The sequence below is a fragment of the Mytilus edulis genome, chromosome 11 (genome assembly GCF_963676685.1).
Source record: "Mytilus edulis chromosome 11, xbMytEdul2.2, whole genome shotgun sequence".
Classification (NCBI taxonomy): Eukaryota; Metazoa; Mollusca; class Bivalvia; order Mytilida; family Mytilidae; genus Mytilus; species Mytilus edulis.
In genome coordinates, this window is record NC_092354.1 from 66,513,980 (window position 1) to 66,529,779 (window position 15,800).

The 15,800-nt window shown below is 32.5% G+C and overlaps 2 protein-coding genes across 2 annotated transcripts in view; both read left to right on the forward strand.

Annotated features, from left to right (window-relative positions):
* Nucleotides 1-1,795, forward strand: part of LOC139496111 (uncharacterized) — a 198,761-nt gene extending 196,966 nt beyond the window's left edge. The window contains exon 3 of the mRNA XM_071284577.1: nucleotides 1,534-1,795. Coding sequence (XP_071140678.1) covers nucleotides 1,534-1,663 — 130 coding nt within the window. The 3' untranslated portion in view covers nucleotides 1,664-1,795. The remainder of the gene's footprint in view (nucleotides 1-1,533) is intronic.
* Nucleotides 1,796-7,884: 6,089 nt separating this feature from the next.
* Nucleotides 7,885-14,822, forward strand: LOC139496110 (uncharacterized). Its single transcript, XM_071284573.1, has 3 exons — nucleotides 7,885-8,067; nucleotides 13,371-13,485; nucleotides 14,365-14,822. The coding sequence occupies exons 1-3, from the start codon at nucleotides 7,980-7,982 to the stop codon at nucleotides 14,492-14,494; spliced, it is 333 nt and encodes a 110-aa protein (XP_071140674.1). The 5' UTR covers nucleotides 7,885-7,979; the 3' UTR covers nucleotides 14,495-14,822.
* Nucleotides 14,823-15,800: the final 978 nt, after the last annotated feature.

Here is a 15,800-nt window from a genome sequence, read left to right on the forward strand (position 1 = left end):
TTCGTTACTTCTCTAATATTCGTTGCGGAACATATTGACTATATAAATTTTGTTCCTCTCGTAATAAGCTTTCGAATGAGGAGTCAGATACATCTGTTATTAGAAGCTAAAGGGTTGCAGCAGTCCATTCCATTATTCAAAATATCTATTTCATTATTCAAAATTGGCTATTTCTTAATTTTCATGCGTATTTTGACATTTAGGTCCTCAGCAACTCCTCTAATGGTCATTGCGGCACATATCATTTATACTCAGTTTATTCCTCAATGAATAAGCTTTAATTTGGTGTATACATTTTGCCTTGATTAAGGAATGAAGAGTTGCAGCAGTCCATTCAATTATTCAAAATAAGCTATTTCTCAATGTTCAAGCGTATATCGGTATTTAAATCCTTCGCTACTCCTCTAATATTCGTTGTGGAACATATTGATTATAAACATTTTGTTCCTCTTGTAATAAGCTTTTGAATGAGGTATCAGGTATATCTGTTATTAGGGGCTAAAGGGTTGCAGCAGTCCATTCCATTATTCAAAATATCCATTTCATTATTCAAAATTGGCTACTTCATAATTTTCATGCGTATTTTAACATTTAGGTCCTACGTAACCCCTCTAATGGTCATTGCGGCACAATCGAATTGTTGTATCCATAATTTATGAAAGGATGAAGAATAGCAAAGGTCCACTGAAAATTAAAAAAGAAAAACCACGTAGAGTATTTCAATTTTGAAAAAAATATGTTTCGGTATTCAGGTCGTCCTTACATTGAACCAAGGAATTTCTGTTAAAAATAGTTAGGAAGGCCCACTAGTTTATCCTCCGAAACTAAGAACTATATAAATATATCAAATTAAAATTTAAGGAGTGTTTTTATTTATTTTTTCTGATATTTATTTGAATATTTGTTAGATAACACCAAAAAGACGAATTTAGAAATACGGGATATAGCTATAGTGTCACAGTCAATTTTTTATATTTTTTATAACATAAACTATTTTATTTTGAATTTTGAATAATGAACTATGAATAATGGACGTACTTCAGCGCGGTTATAAATCACGTCATAAATAACGACTTTAAACTGTGGACATGAGGAACACGCATCCGAGACTGAAAACTATAGATTTTTTTGATAAATAAGACTTTACAAACTCACCATACTAGTTCAATTAGTCTTTTTAATAGCAAAGATGTGGTTTTGCAAATAAAAGTATCCTTCATGTGGTATGGGTTTAACTCATTGTTGACTGCCGAACGTTGTCATTTGGTCTCTTCTGAAGATTTGCTCATTGGCACATCTTTTTTGATTAGATGTGGTATGATTGCCAATGAGGCAAATATCCAGAAGAGACCAAATGACACCGTTCGGCAATCAACAATGAGTTAAACACATACCACATAGTCATTTATGAAAGGCCTTATGATATGCGGCAATAAACGACAACTACTGATACCAAATCACCAAAGTGTAAAGAAGTACAGTAATTATATAAAGATTTATATAAATAGGTTAAAATGTAAATTTATATTACAGAACTGGTATGAGAATAACAGGTCATCCAGATGATTGTAAAGTAATAGTACAGGGATGTACAGAAATAGCTGTCAAGATCAACGACGAGTCAGTATACTGTGAAGAGGGGATATCTGTGGTCGAACGATGATGGAATTTGTGTCATATACACGTACGCATTCGCCCATGCACATGTGTAATAAAACTTAAAACTTTACATTGTCATATACACGTACACATTCGCCCATGCACATATGTAATAAAACTTATAACTTTAAATTTTTACTTGTCTATAGATTTGAGATAAGGGAAAGACAATGTGATAGTTGAACTGGTGTTGAGCCAGATACCAGCATGAAAAGGTGAAACTGTGTTCAAATATGCTGTATTTATTTGACCAAATGCGCAATATGCAGACTCTAAGTCTTGTCTTATCATTTATATTGTTTCTTGGATTTTTGTTTTCTTTGTTGAAATAAAACTGAGAATGGAAACGAGGAATGTGTCAAAGAATAAAAAACCTGAGCAAAAAGCAGAAAAACAGCACAAGGCCACCAATTGGTCTTCAACACAGCGAGAAAATACTGCATCGGAGGCGGGCTTTAGCTGGCCCCTTAACTATAAACTTTTTAAGCGAAAGTGACGTTACGCTTAACTCTTAAACATAAATGATCCGACAATAAGAAAAAGATACAAAACTAGCAAAGGCCAGCTGTGTTCACAATTAGCTATAGAGAGAACCTATTTTGTATGTTTAAGCACGGTGGTTTATGCTGGAGATCTCATTTCCGCGTTTAGAACTTAAACCGCCGCAATTTTTTTTAATGAAACATCGTTAATGCGCTCCTTACACAACACTGCTACAACTCAGTAATGATGAAGAATGACTAAAATCAACACAACATACGTTTTACTGTCATCATCACGATTTGGTTGATCGATTGTATCATGCATTCAATGTGTCAGTGTATTATTGTACTTGCGATATGTTGGTCTAGGATCGTTATAAACATAAACTACTATGGTTTCATGATTTAAATTTCAAAAAGATTGTGTCCTACTCAAGTTTGACAATAGTCAATACAATATCTTAGCAAGGTAGCCAATATGCATTTATCACAAAATAAAAAAATAATTTTCAAATTTTAATTTTCTGTGGAAAATTGCAAATATTTTACTTTTCACGTATGTGTATATTAGATTACATTATTTCTTGTTTCGTTTTCATGATATCGAACATAAATATTCGGTTATTGCTTTGGGAATATATAAGAGTATAAAAACTTTTTTGAATGACGCACACATCCATTTTGCAATATCGATTAAAACATTATTAAGATCTGACGCAGTACAGTCATTCTCAGCAATATTCCATTGAAGTAGTGCACGCGATTCATTTACTAATGCTACTTGTAGCTATCCCGTATTTGCCGCCACCAGTATTCTCTTTTCTAGGGTTTCCTCTATTGCTTGAAATAATCTATTGCTGTAATAAGAACCATCATTCTGGTTTTGAATTTTTTCAATAAAAGTATTTATATGATTCCATTGATCATCGATTTCGTCCGGCTGCGTTTAACGATTATTTATTTGGCATCGACTTATCAAATTTCCTAGATGACCAGTACACTCTTGCAAAAATTCGTTTTTGTTTACACCATCAAATTTCAAATCATCTTTCCTAGTAAAGCATATGACCATATGGCATTCGTCTCAACTCGGCCGATTCCGTACCCTCATGGAGAGTAGCGGATTCTACCGAGGATTGCCGAATGGACCATGTGACTGTAGGAGTTTTATTTCAAAAGATCCATGACTTGATTTGTAGTCTTTATTTCTTTGTCAGTATACCTTTGTGGTTTAAGTGCATGCAAAATGACATGCGGTCCAGATGACAACATACTAAAACACCTGATTAATTTTAATTTCAGTCCATCTTCTGTCATTTTAGTGTCAAATAATCTACGATTGTAAATACTTTTCCTTTCTATCTCATTTTCCCCATTGTTGTTTCGGATGTAACTGAATTTGTTGATTATTTTGAAGAAAACCATCTCCGCCCTAAAATAGTATTTCCTGTTGCACTTTTCCCGGTTCCTGTTTTGCCAACCAGTGAAATCCGAATTTCATGAAGATTGACATACGTGCTGACCTAAAGCATGTACACAAAAATCGTGAAATAAAAGGGTAAATAATGAAACAAAATGAGATATATTTCCCCATTTGGTGAAAGTTTTGATCACGCTGAATTGCGATGGTGATATTTGCTATCTTATTAATAGTTACGCCGAAGTGCGATGGCAGAGTAACGTTGAAGTGAGATGGTCTACACCAACAACATTTTAAACAATGTTCCTGTCGATGCAGAAGTCAATGTGTACTATGTTAAAAGTGCAGTTTCCCGGGATTTTAATTCAATAAAGGGCTTATAACATTTTAATACTACGAGAAACGGGGAGCATTGATAGATAAGGATAAACTAGGAACTCACGAGAGAAACAACGAACAGATAAAATGTTAACGTAGAATTTTGTCTCCATAAGAAAATCATAGAGGACGATCTCTCAATTAGTATGTAACTGCAGTGTAAAACAGACATAGCCAATAATGAATGTAAAGGAGTAGGTTCAGTAAGGACCGATTTTGGCCTCAAATTTCATGTTCATCTAACGAAAGAGTTTGGACACTTTTGAAACACTTAAGGGTCTATTTCCATTAATTTGATTAGTTAATGTGAAAGATTCCGATTCAAGCTTAAATATGAAAAATCTATCAAATATGCAAAAAAACGTCACTTTTCTGATGTTTTTTTTGTCAAAAAAGAAAGTAGCCGCATCCGTGTTCATCCTCAACCTTTATATATGGTATGTATTATCATGAAATACAACTTATATTTCAATATTATGAATGAACACGAATGCAACCACATTCATTTAAGAGGAAACTATCTAAAATTGAACTAAAATGCTAAAATTGTGAAGATTTCAGTTAATTTAACATGACAAAATGATGCTAGTTCCCGATATATGTGCATTGTATTGAAAACAGTCCATATTTATGAAGCAGAAGCATGATACTTTCCAATAAATAGCTAAAAAATTACGTTCTCACAATTTTGTAAAACTGCTATATTTTGGGGCCAAAAAGGGGTCTAACTGAACCTACTCCTTTACTAAAATATAATCACTCCGTCCTATATTCTAATATCGGTGACAGAATATGCAAATATAAAATGAGTGTTATTCGTTCTAATATCGATTGCGTCTTATAATCTTATACCGATGAATGAATCTGCTAATATAAAATCATTGCGTCATACATTCTAATACCGATGAATGAATCTGGTAATATAAACTCATGGCGTCATACATTCTAATACCGATGAATGAATCTGGTAATATAAAATCATTGCGACATACATTCTTATACCGATAAATAAATCTGGAAATATAAAAACATTGCGTCATACATTCTAATACCGATGAATGAATCTGGTAATATAAAATCTTTGCGTCATACATTCTAATACCGATAACTGAATCTGGTTATATAAAATCATTGCGTCATACATTCTAATACCGATAAGTGAATCTGGTAATATAAAATCATTGCGTCATACATTCTAATACCGATGAATGAATCTGGTAATATAAAATCATTACGTCATACATTCTAATACCGATGAATGAATCTGGTAATATAAAATCATTGCGTCATACATTCTAATACCGATAAAGGAATCTGGTAATATAAAATCATTACGTCATACATTCTGATACCGATGAATGAATCTGGTAATATAAAATCATTGCGTCATACATTATAATACCGATAAGTGAATCTGGTAATATAAAATCATTGCGTCATACATTCTAATACCGATGAATGAATCTGGTAATATAAAATCATTGCGTCATACATTCTAATACCGATAAATGAATCTGGTAATATAAAATCATTGCGTCATTCATTCTGATACCGATGAATGAATCTGGTAATATAAAATCATTGCATCTTATATTCTTATACCGATGAAAAAAGCTGGTAATATAATATCATTGCGTCATACATTCTTATACCGATGAATGAATCTGGTAATATAAAATCATTGCGTCATAAATTCTAATACCGATGTATGAATCTGGTTATATAAAATCATTGCGTCATACATTCTAATACCGATAAATGAATCTGGTAATATAAAATCATTGGGTCATACATTCTAATACCGATGAATGAATCTGGTTATATAAAATCATTACTTCATACATTCTAATACCGATGAATGAATCTGGTAATATAATATCCTTGCATCATACATTCTAATACCAATGAATGAATCTGGTAATATAATATCATTGCGTCATACATTCTTATACCGATGAATGAATCTGGTAATATAATATCATTGCGTCATACATTCTTATACCGATGAATGAATCTGGTAATATAAAATCATTGCGTCATACATTCTAATTCCGATGAATGAATCTGGTAATATAAAATCATTGCATCAAACATTCTAATACCGATGAATGAATCTGGTAATATAAAATCATTGCGTCATACATTCTAATACCGATGAATGAATCTGGTAATATAAAATCATTGCGTCATACGTTATAATACCGATGAATAAATCTGGTAATATAAAATCATTACGGCATACATTCTAATACCGATGAATGAATCTGGTAATATAAAATCATTGCGTCATACATTCTTATACCGATGAATGAATCTGGTAATATAATATCATTGCGTCATACATTCTTATACCGATGAATGAATCTGGTAATATAATATCATTGCGTCATACATTCTTATACCGATGAATGAATCTGGTAATATAAAATCATTGCGTCATACATTCTAATACCGATGAATGAATCTGGTAATATAAAATCATTGCATCAAACATTCTAATACCGATGAATGAATCTGGTAATATAAAATCATTGCGTCATACATTCTAATACCGATGAATGAATCTGGTAATATAAAATCATTGCGTCATACGTTATAATACCGATGAATAAATCTGGTAACATAAAATCATTACGGCATACATTCTAATACCGATGAATGAATCTGGTAATATAAAATCATTGCGTCCTACATTCTAATGCCGATGAATGAATCTGGTAATATAAAATCATTGCGTCCTACATTTTAATACCGATGACTTAGACTACTTATATAATGATTCGGTCGTTTGATTCTGATTTGATTTCATTAGGGGTTGGGGTTTGGATCACGTTTAAAGAAAAAGGCAGAACAGGAGATTTGAAAAAGGCAGGATGAGCAACTTGGCAAAACAAAAAGCAGGATGATTAATGTTAAAAAATGGTCAGTATAAACTAATAAAAAAATATTTACATTGATTCTAGTATCACGATCAATTGAGGAAAAACAACTTTCGTCTATATTGGCGTTTTTATTAAAGTGTAATGGTAGCCTGGCTTAATCATCAGCAGCAAAATATTATAAATTATTTGTGGCATAAAATTCTATAAAAGCACGACGCCTTCTCTCCCATTTTCACTTGAAAGGAACTTATTGCAAAAACACCAATGATCGGTATTTTTGGTGCTTGTTCATATCGTAAAAATTACTTGATATCTTTCTTAATTCACACAGTAACATATAAACCACAAAAAAACAAAAAACAAACTACACCAAAGAACTACTTCAATTATACTATTTGATGTGAAAGAGATTTTTCGATAAACTTCATATCTTGCTATGTGAAAGGTACCCATGTAACTGACATCAAATATATACTGGATAGTCACTATTACTTAGCGGAGATGTGTTTCCTATTAATTCAAAAGAGTATATTTGATATCCAACATATCTTTTTATTTTTAGAATTAACATAGGCGTGGTAAAATCGTGCCACATTACCTAAAATACATGTAGCTTACATACAGCATCTAACATACACATTATCTGTCCATCTAGAGAGACAACAAAATTCAGATTGGAACGCAGAAAAATACATACAAATTAACGAAGGTGTGGTGAGATCGTGCCACATTACCTGAAATGCATGTAGCTGGCATACAGCATCTAACATGTTGCATATCATCTGTGCCCTCTTAAGATAAAAACAACAACAGTCACCAAAGGTCAAATTGGAACGGGGAAAATACATACAAATAAAACCCAAATTAGGCACAAAACCAGGTACTACAAGAAAAATACATAGAAAAACTACTAAAATAAGTAACGATTTCTATATATTTACAATCAACATACGCCCTTTGTTCTTGTAGTACGTATTCATGTTTCTAATTACATCCGTTTTAAACTGTTTCAAAAGCTAATTTTATCTTAGTGACCATATAATTAAGTATTAGAATTTTAAGTGTTTTTATAAGTTTTAAAATACTTTTAGGTTAAGATCATATTGAAAGGTTTAAACAACTTTTTAATTTTTATAGCTGTAGTAGAGAAGTATCAGTATGGGGAATATGATCAAACTAGTTTTCTTGGTGTATATTTTAACCATCTATAACTGCGAAGCGGCTTGCTTTTACAAGAGAGTTTCATGTAAGTAGAATTGTATATACTATACTGAAAAATCGCATATTTTTTGCGATATTTTTAATATTTCGAAAATTTTGACGGGATTGGTTTATCGTTATCTATAATTGCAAATTTTATTAATATAAGAGCTAAGTCGGGTAGAAATTGCAAATATACATGTACATGTACAATACAGTTGATTTTCTAACATTTAAATACGAAATATATTATGAACTTTGGTCTTTTGTGTAGGTTTTTCCATATCAGCTCAATTTCCAAATAGTTACAGACTTTGTAAAGAAAATATGGTACAATGTATCAGCTGTAATTACATTCATTTGCATAAGGTCAATTTCTATACGACGTAGCCCATATACTTATACAACAACAAATATGTACACATGTATAAGGTTCTGGATTGGGGATCTTTCATTTTTGTATTCTTTAAAATTCTCGCTCGTTATTCCCTACTTTTATAAGAAATGGCCATTATACAATAGACCACTTTCGAGTCCATCCGTCACCGAAAAAAAAACTCGGCAATAATACGCGCCTTTATGACGTCATTGACCAGATAGAGGGGATCGCCTGTATCCCTGCACTATTAACGTTCATCAAGCGTCTTAGTGATCGTCATTGTGCAGAAATAATGGTTGTTCTGTAGGTACTTAATGACAATTCTCTAATGACAGCAATGCTGATTGTCAATTTTGAGAATTCAATTTGCCGAATGATTCGTACAATATACAATTATAGTTTTCCAACCACTCGCTCAACATTGTAATGGAAGTGACGACGCCTCTAAACGCACAAATAATGACGTTTACTAAAACCAGAGTTTTTGACGGAAATGCATTGAACTCGAAAGTTGTCTATTACTTGATAACTGTATTCTGGACACTGACTCCATTTTCAGAAAACGAAATCTGTAACAAACATAAACTTTTGGCCACCGCTTTACAAGCAGAGCCAAATACAATGAAAGTCCCAACTATGTATTGGCTTCCGAAGCTACACAAAACCCCTTACAAATATAGATTTATTTCGTCTTCAAGCCATTGTTCAACTACTAAATTGTCTATTCTTCTTACCAGCACACTTGGCACTATTAAAAACCTGATAATAAATTGTTCAAATAAGGCCTTCGAAAATAGTGGAATAAATTACTTTTGGAGTGTCAAAAACTCGTTGGAAGTACTTGATAAATTGCATGCTTATATTGGTGATTTTGAATCTGTTCAAAGTTTTGATTTTTCTACCCTGTATACCACATTGCCTCACATTCTCATTAAGAAAAAATTCACACACCTAATTAAATGGGCATTCAAAAAATCAGAATGTGATTATATATGTTCAAACTCTTTTAGGACATTTTTTAGTAGCAATAAACAAAAAAACTATGTTAATTGGACATGCTTTGATACTATATATGCCCTTGAGTTTTTACTAGATAACATTTTTGTTCGTTTTGGGGATTCCGTATATCGTCAGATTATCGGAATTCCAATGGGGACTAACTGTGCACCACTTATTGCGGACCTGTTTTTGTATTGTTATGAGTTACAATTTATGACAAAAATAAGCAAAGACCCATCGAAACAACATCTGATAAACAAATTTAATAATACTTTTAGATATTTGGATGATATTTTGGCTCTCAATAATGACGACTTCAGTATGTATATTAATGAAATTTATCCTGTTGAACTTACTTTAAATAAAGCTAATACTAACAATGACCACTGCCCTTTTCTCGATCTTGATATCTATATCACTAATGGAAAGCTGAATACTAAAATTTATGATAAAAGGGATGATTTTTCATTTCCTATCGTTAATTATCCGTTTTTAGATGGTGACGTTCCCTTGTCACCATCTTACGGTGTTTATATATCTCAACTTGTACGATTCGCTCGTGTATGTAACAATGTTTTAGATTTTAACGAGCAAAATTTATGTATTACTGAAAAATTATTACACCAGGGTTTTCGATATCACAAACTAGTCAAAACATTTACTAAATTTTATCATCGGTATAAAGACATCATTCGTAAATATAGCTTAACATGCAGACTTCTAATACGTTCAGGTATTTCACATCCAATCTTTTATGGAAATATTCTTTATAAAGCACAAAGGTGTCAGTATTCACCTCAGAAACTTACAAAACCTTTGAATAGACTTATTAAGAAGGGATATGATTACGATACTGTTGTCAAGTCATTAAAGATTGCATATTTTGACGTTAATATTGAGTCACTGATAAGGTCTTTGCATCGGAACTAAACACATTTATTCTAAAAACAGTTGTTGGCATGACACGGGTTATGTTCTTCTCATATATGTTATGATGGTATGATACTAAACCCCTAACGGGAAGGATTGTGCCTGATGTTCATATGATGAAATCATAATCTTTCAGTCAGTTTAATTGAATTCTGGAGCTGGCATGTCAGTTAACTGCTAGTAGTCTGTTGTTATTTATGTATTATTGTCATTTTGTTTATTTTCTTTGGTTACATCTTCTGACATCAGACTCGGACTTCTCTTGAACTGAATTTTAATGTGCGTATTGTTATGCGTTTACTTTTCTACATTGGTTAGAGGTATAGGGGGAGGGTTGAGATCTCACAAACATGTTTAACCCCGCCGCATTTTTGCGCCTGTCCCAAGTCAGGAGCCTCTGGCCTTTGTTAGTCTTGTATTATTTTAATTTTAGTTTCTTGTGTACAATTTGGAAATTAGTATGGTGTTCATTATCACTGGACTAGTATATATTTGTTTAGGGGCCAGCTGAAGGACGCCTCCGGGTGCGGGAATTTCTCGCTACATTGAAGACCTGTTGGTGACCTTCTGCTGTTGTTTTTTGTTTTTTATTTGGTCGGGTTGTTGTCTCTTTGACACATTCCCCATTTCCTTTCTCAATTTTATTGTTTTTTTCTGTAATCGGTATATTTTGATCTAATTCCTTCATCTATAGTTGTTTGATATTAACCTATAGTAGGGCATATACTGTAAACCTAATTATTTTCGTAAGCGATTAACTTTCGCCACTTTTGCGAGTAGAAAATAACGCGAATACGAATTGTGACGATTATGTTAAAATTTAATCTTTCCTTTTATTACTACATGAACCAATTTGACAATCGCGAACTTAAATCACCTCGAAAAGGCTGGTAAGGACTAAACGCTAAATAAAGTACATGTATTTCCGAAAATAAGTTGGTTTACAGTATCCTTTATAAAAGTCACGAACGATAATTACCCCAAGTGTGATGCATGGTATGATGGTTTGAATTAGATTTACATGGTAGAGAATAATGGGCAACAACAACAAACAAAAAAAGAGCAGAGAAAATCAGCATGAGAAATAAAGAATATAGAATAATTGGGTGTTAAAATATTAAAAATACATGTAACTAGTATGTCAGCATTTTTTTAATTGCATTGAAATGTCTAAGAATAAATGTTGCGGTTATACCACGGGAGATAATAAGAACTTTGAACAAAAACTGATTTGCAAGTTGCAGTTGTCTCCCATTTGAAACACACATGTAAATCGCTTTCTCCCTTTCAAATATTTGTGTTTAGTTTTGTGTGTAACTGTTCATTTTTTATAGGATTGTTTTGTTATTGACATTGTATAAGAAGGAAAAGTACATGTAAAATCTATGAGAAACTTATAAAACAACACGTCAGAAAGAAAGAAAGAAGGACGGACAGGAATACTTATCGAAAGATATTAGATTAAAAGGAGAAATTTGTAAATAAGACATTTACCTACTGCAATTGATCCCACAAGTCCAAAGTCAGAAATCTGATGTTTACACGTAGTAGTTGTCGTTTGTTGATGTGATTTATAAGTGTTTCTTGTTTCTTGTTTTTTTTATATCGATTACACCGTTGTTTTTCCAATTTAAATGGTGTTACACTAGTATTTGTTGGGGGCCCTGTATAGCTTTTTTTGTTAGGTGTGAGCCAAGGCCCCGTGTTAAAGACCGTACTTTGACCTATAAAAGTTAAAATTTATAAATTGTGACTTGGATGGAGAGTTGTCTCATTGGCGCTCATACCACGCCTTTTTATATCTACATAACGGCTAACTACAATTCAACAACACAATTGAAAAATTCTATCAATTGCACACAACAATTGACGTTCAACAAAAGGTAAAATAAAAACAAAAGGAGACAAAGCAAAACAAATTATCCCTTACCCCAAACCTCCACAAAAAAACACAACAAAATCACATTAATAAGAAAAACCAAACAAGCAAAAATACAGAAACCAAACTAGAACAAAAAGTATACTTAATATATGTTTTGCTTATATGCTAGTATGTCAATTATATATGAGCCAGTCCATGCGAAAAGGTACAAAAACGAAAATTTTACGAAATTCTAAAAAGTGTACATAATTATTGGTAGTAGACTTGTGATTTATAAAACACATTTACTTTTCCTCATATCCTTAAGCTGTGAGCTACACGCACCTGCAAGTGTTGAGACCCCCCCCCCCCCCGCCTTTTAGTTTTATCATGATTTTTAATGAATTATTTCATATATTTCAATCATTTTCATAGTACAGTTTAAAAGGCTTGATTTGCCAATTGATAATGTTAACCCCGGTAGCAGTGGGGATAAGGCTCTCGCTTACGATGCTGATATCAATGCAATCAGACCAGGCAACGGTTCGAATCCCGTGCAACGACGGTTGATTTATATAATATTAAATGACTTAACTTAACTTAAATTTCAATTTCTAAAACACAAGAGGTCATAATTTTTGTATTTTCCATCATGTTTTAATGTTGTCTTTCTTTTCTTAAACCGGTAAAACTGAAGAAAATTATTGACTTTTGTCTCTTTAGTGTCGTAAAATTTTAAATTTCTGGTCGGTATAGCATTAGTCCGGGGAACAAATGATTTTACACTTGCTCAAATACCAAAAATTCAGATATTTCTACGTCTTTTGCTGTTTTAATTGACAAATTCGGGATAGAATTGACAATCTTATGAATGTTTACATTAATGTAATTTTTTTCGGATAAAATCGTTTTTCAAAAATATTATAACAAACTTTGATAGCTTGTCCTGTAAAGTTTACCAAAAGGACTTTTTGTACCTTTTCGCATGGACTGGCTCATATCATAGCGCATGAAATGAAATGATAAGTTTATTATTACAATGTTTAACATTTTTTTTAAGTGGAACGACGACTTTTTTTTTAAGTCATTATGATGTTTTATTAACTCATTGATACAAAACTTACCTAGAGTATCTTCAACTATTGATTTATATGTACACTAAATTCTATATATTTTGTAGCTGGTCAAGGGTTAGGATGTTCTATAGGAAATCAGTCAATTGCACGTGGAGCCTCCGAACGTGTTGGATGTGACAATTGTAGATGTGTACTCCCCAGACTTTTACAGTGTTGTTCGTAAGTGTATGTTTAGTATAGATCAGAGGCGAGTAAAATTAATCGTTTCAGTAGAGGCAGATTTAGGTAAGGTGCGAGGGGTCCCGAAATGCTTTTACATAAGACTATGAATAACAATGATCTAGATGAGGATACTTTGATTCGCAAGCACGTCTGCCTGTTCTCCCTATTGAAAAGACTCATTGAACCATTATGACGAGACTGTAACTTCTCATTTGTTATAAAAGATCTAGTTTAAAGTCTTGGATGAGTGTTCCTTATGTCTTTTGCATAGTATAATAACGTTTTTTATGTGTTTTTTGTTGTTGTTTTATGTGGTTTTTTTTTTTGGTTTTTTTGTAGAGGTGTGGGGTAATGATACATCTTTCACTTTTTTTTTCTCGGGAGGATTTGTTCTGCATGCTACGTGTAGTTACTATGTTATTCTCTTACTGCGGTACTCTTCCAAACCAGGGTTTATTATCCCCTTCACGACTTATTTAAAAAAAAAACTTTTGTATTACAGAATGATCCAAGATCCGGTAATTCAGTGGTTGTCGTTTATTACCGTATATCATATTTGTTTCCGTTCATTATTTTGTACATCAATCAGGTCGTTAGTTTTTTTCGTTTGAATTGTTTTACTGTGACATTTGTCGTTTTTTGGGCCTTTCATAACTGACTGTGTGGTATGGGTTTTACTGATTGTTGAGGGCCGTACGATAATCTACAGTTGTTAATACTTCTGTGTCATTTAGTCGTCTGGAGAGTTGTCTCATTTGGCAATTATACCATCTGCTTTTTTATATGAAGATTCAAAATCATACAACTGTAAAGACGTAATTGAATAAAGATGTATTTAAAAAGGTACTAGGTTAAAGTGATAATTTTGTATTACAGAACGGGTATGAGAATAACAAGCCATCCAGATGATTGTAAAGTAATAGTACAGGGATGTACAGAAGTAGTTGTCAAGATCAACGACGAGTCGATTCACTGTGTAGACGGTATATCTGGAGTCGGACGTTGATTTAATTCGTGTCACATACATATACACATTCGCGCATGCACATAATAATTATGTAATAAAACTTAAAACTTTTAATTTGAATTTTCAAGTGTATACACGTACACATTCACCCATGTACATATGTATAAGAACTTTTAATTGTCATATACACGTACACATTGATTCGCCAATGTACATATGTAATAAAACTTAAAACGTTGAATGAATTGTCATATATACACGTACACATTCGCCCATGTACATATGTAATAAAGCTTAAAACTTTGAATTGTCATATACACGTACACTTTCGCCCATGCACAGATGTAATAAAACTTAAAACTTTGAATTTTCATATGTTTACACGTATACATTCGCCTAGGTACAAATATAATAAAACATAAAACGTAATTTTCTATTGACCATGAGGTGAGGAAACGCCAATGTTATTATTGCACATGTCTTGAGCCAGAGGCCAACATGAAAAGGTGAAACTGTGTTCAATAATGATGTATTTATTTGGCCAAATACACAATATGCAGACTCTAAGTCTTGACTTATCATTTTATTGTTTTCTTGAATTTTTGTTTTCTTTGTTGAAATATAAATGAAAATGGAAACGAGGAATGTGTCAACGAATCAAAAGCCTTAACAAAGAGTAGAAAACAGCACAAGCCACCAATGGGTCTTAAACACAGCTAGAAAATACTGCAACCGGGGTTTGGATTTAGCTAGTCCCTTAACAATAATGCACTTGTTAAGCGAAATTGGACGTCAAGCATAACTCTTAAACATAAATGAATCAAACATTAAAAAAATATACAAAACTAGCAAAGGCCAGCTGTGCTCATACATTGTAATAAGAGATAACCTGTTTTGCATTTTTATGCTGGAGATCCCATTTCCGAGTTAAGAACTTAAACAGCCGCAATTATTTTAAATGAAACATCGCTGTACTGCTTTTTCTGCCGTACACCTAACCGCCTTACGAATAACTACTTGTTTAGTTTTTTTATTTACTTCGAATTTTATACAACTGGAAGATTTTTAAAGTGATATTCAATACATTCTTTTTCATTATAAACACTTTTTATTCAAAATTAAACCGATTTAAGACTTTATCCTGTACATATTCACACTATACTTCCCCCCTTTTACCTTTGTTGTTTAAAAACAGACAAAATGACATGCGGTCCAGGTGACAACATACTAAAACACCTGACTAATTCTAATTTCAGTCTATCTTCTGTCATTGTAGTGTCAAATAATCCGGGAGTATCTACGACTGTATATACCTTTCCTTTTCATCTCATTTTCCCCATTGTTG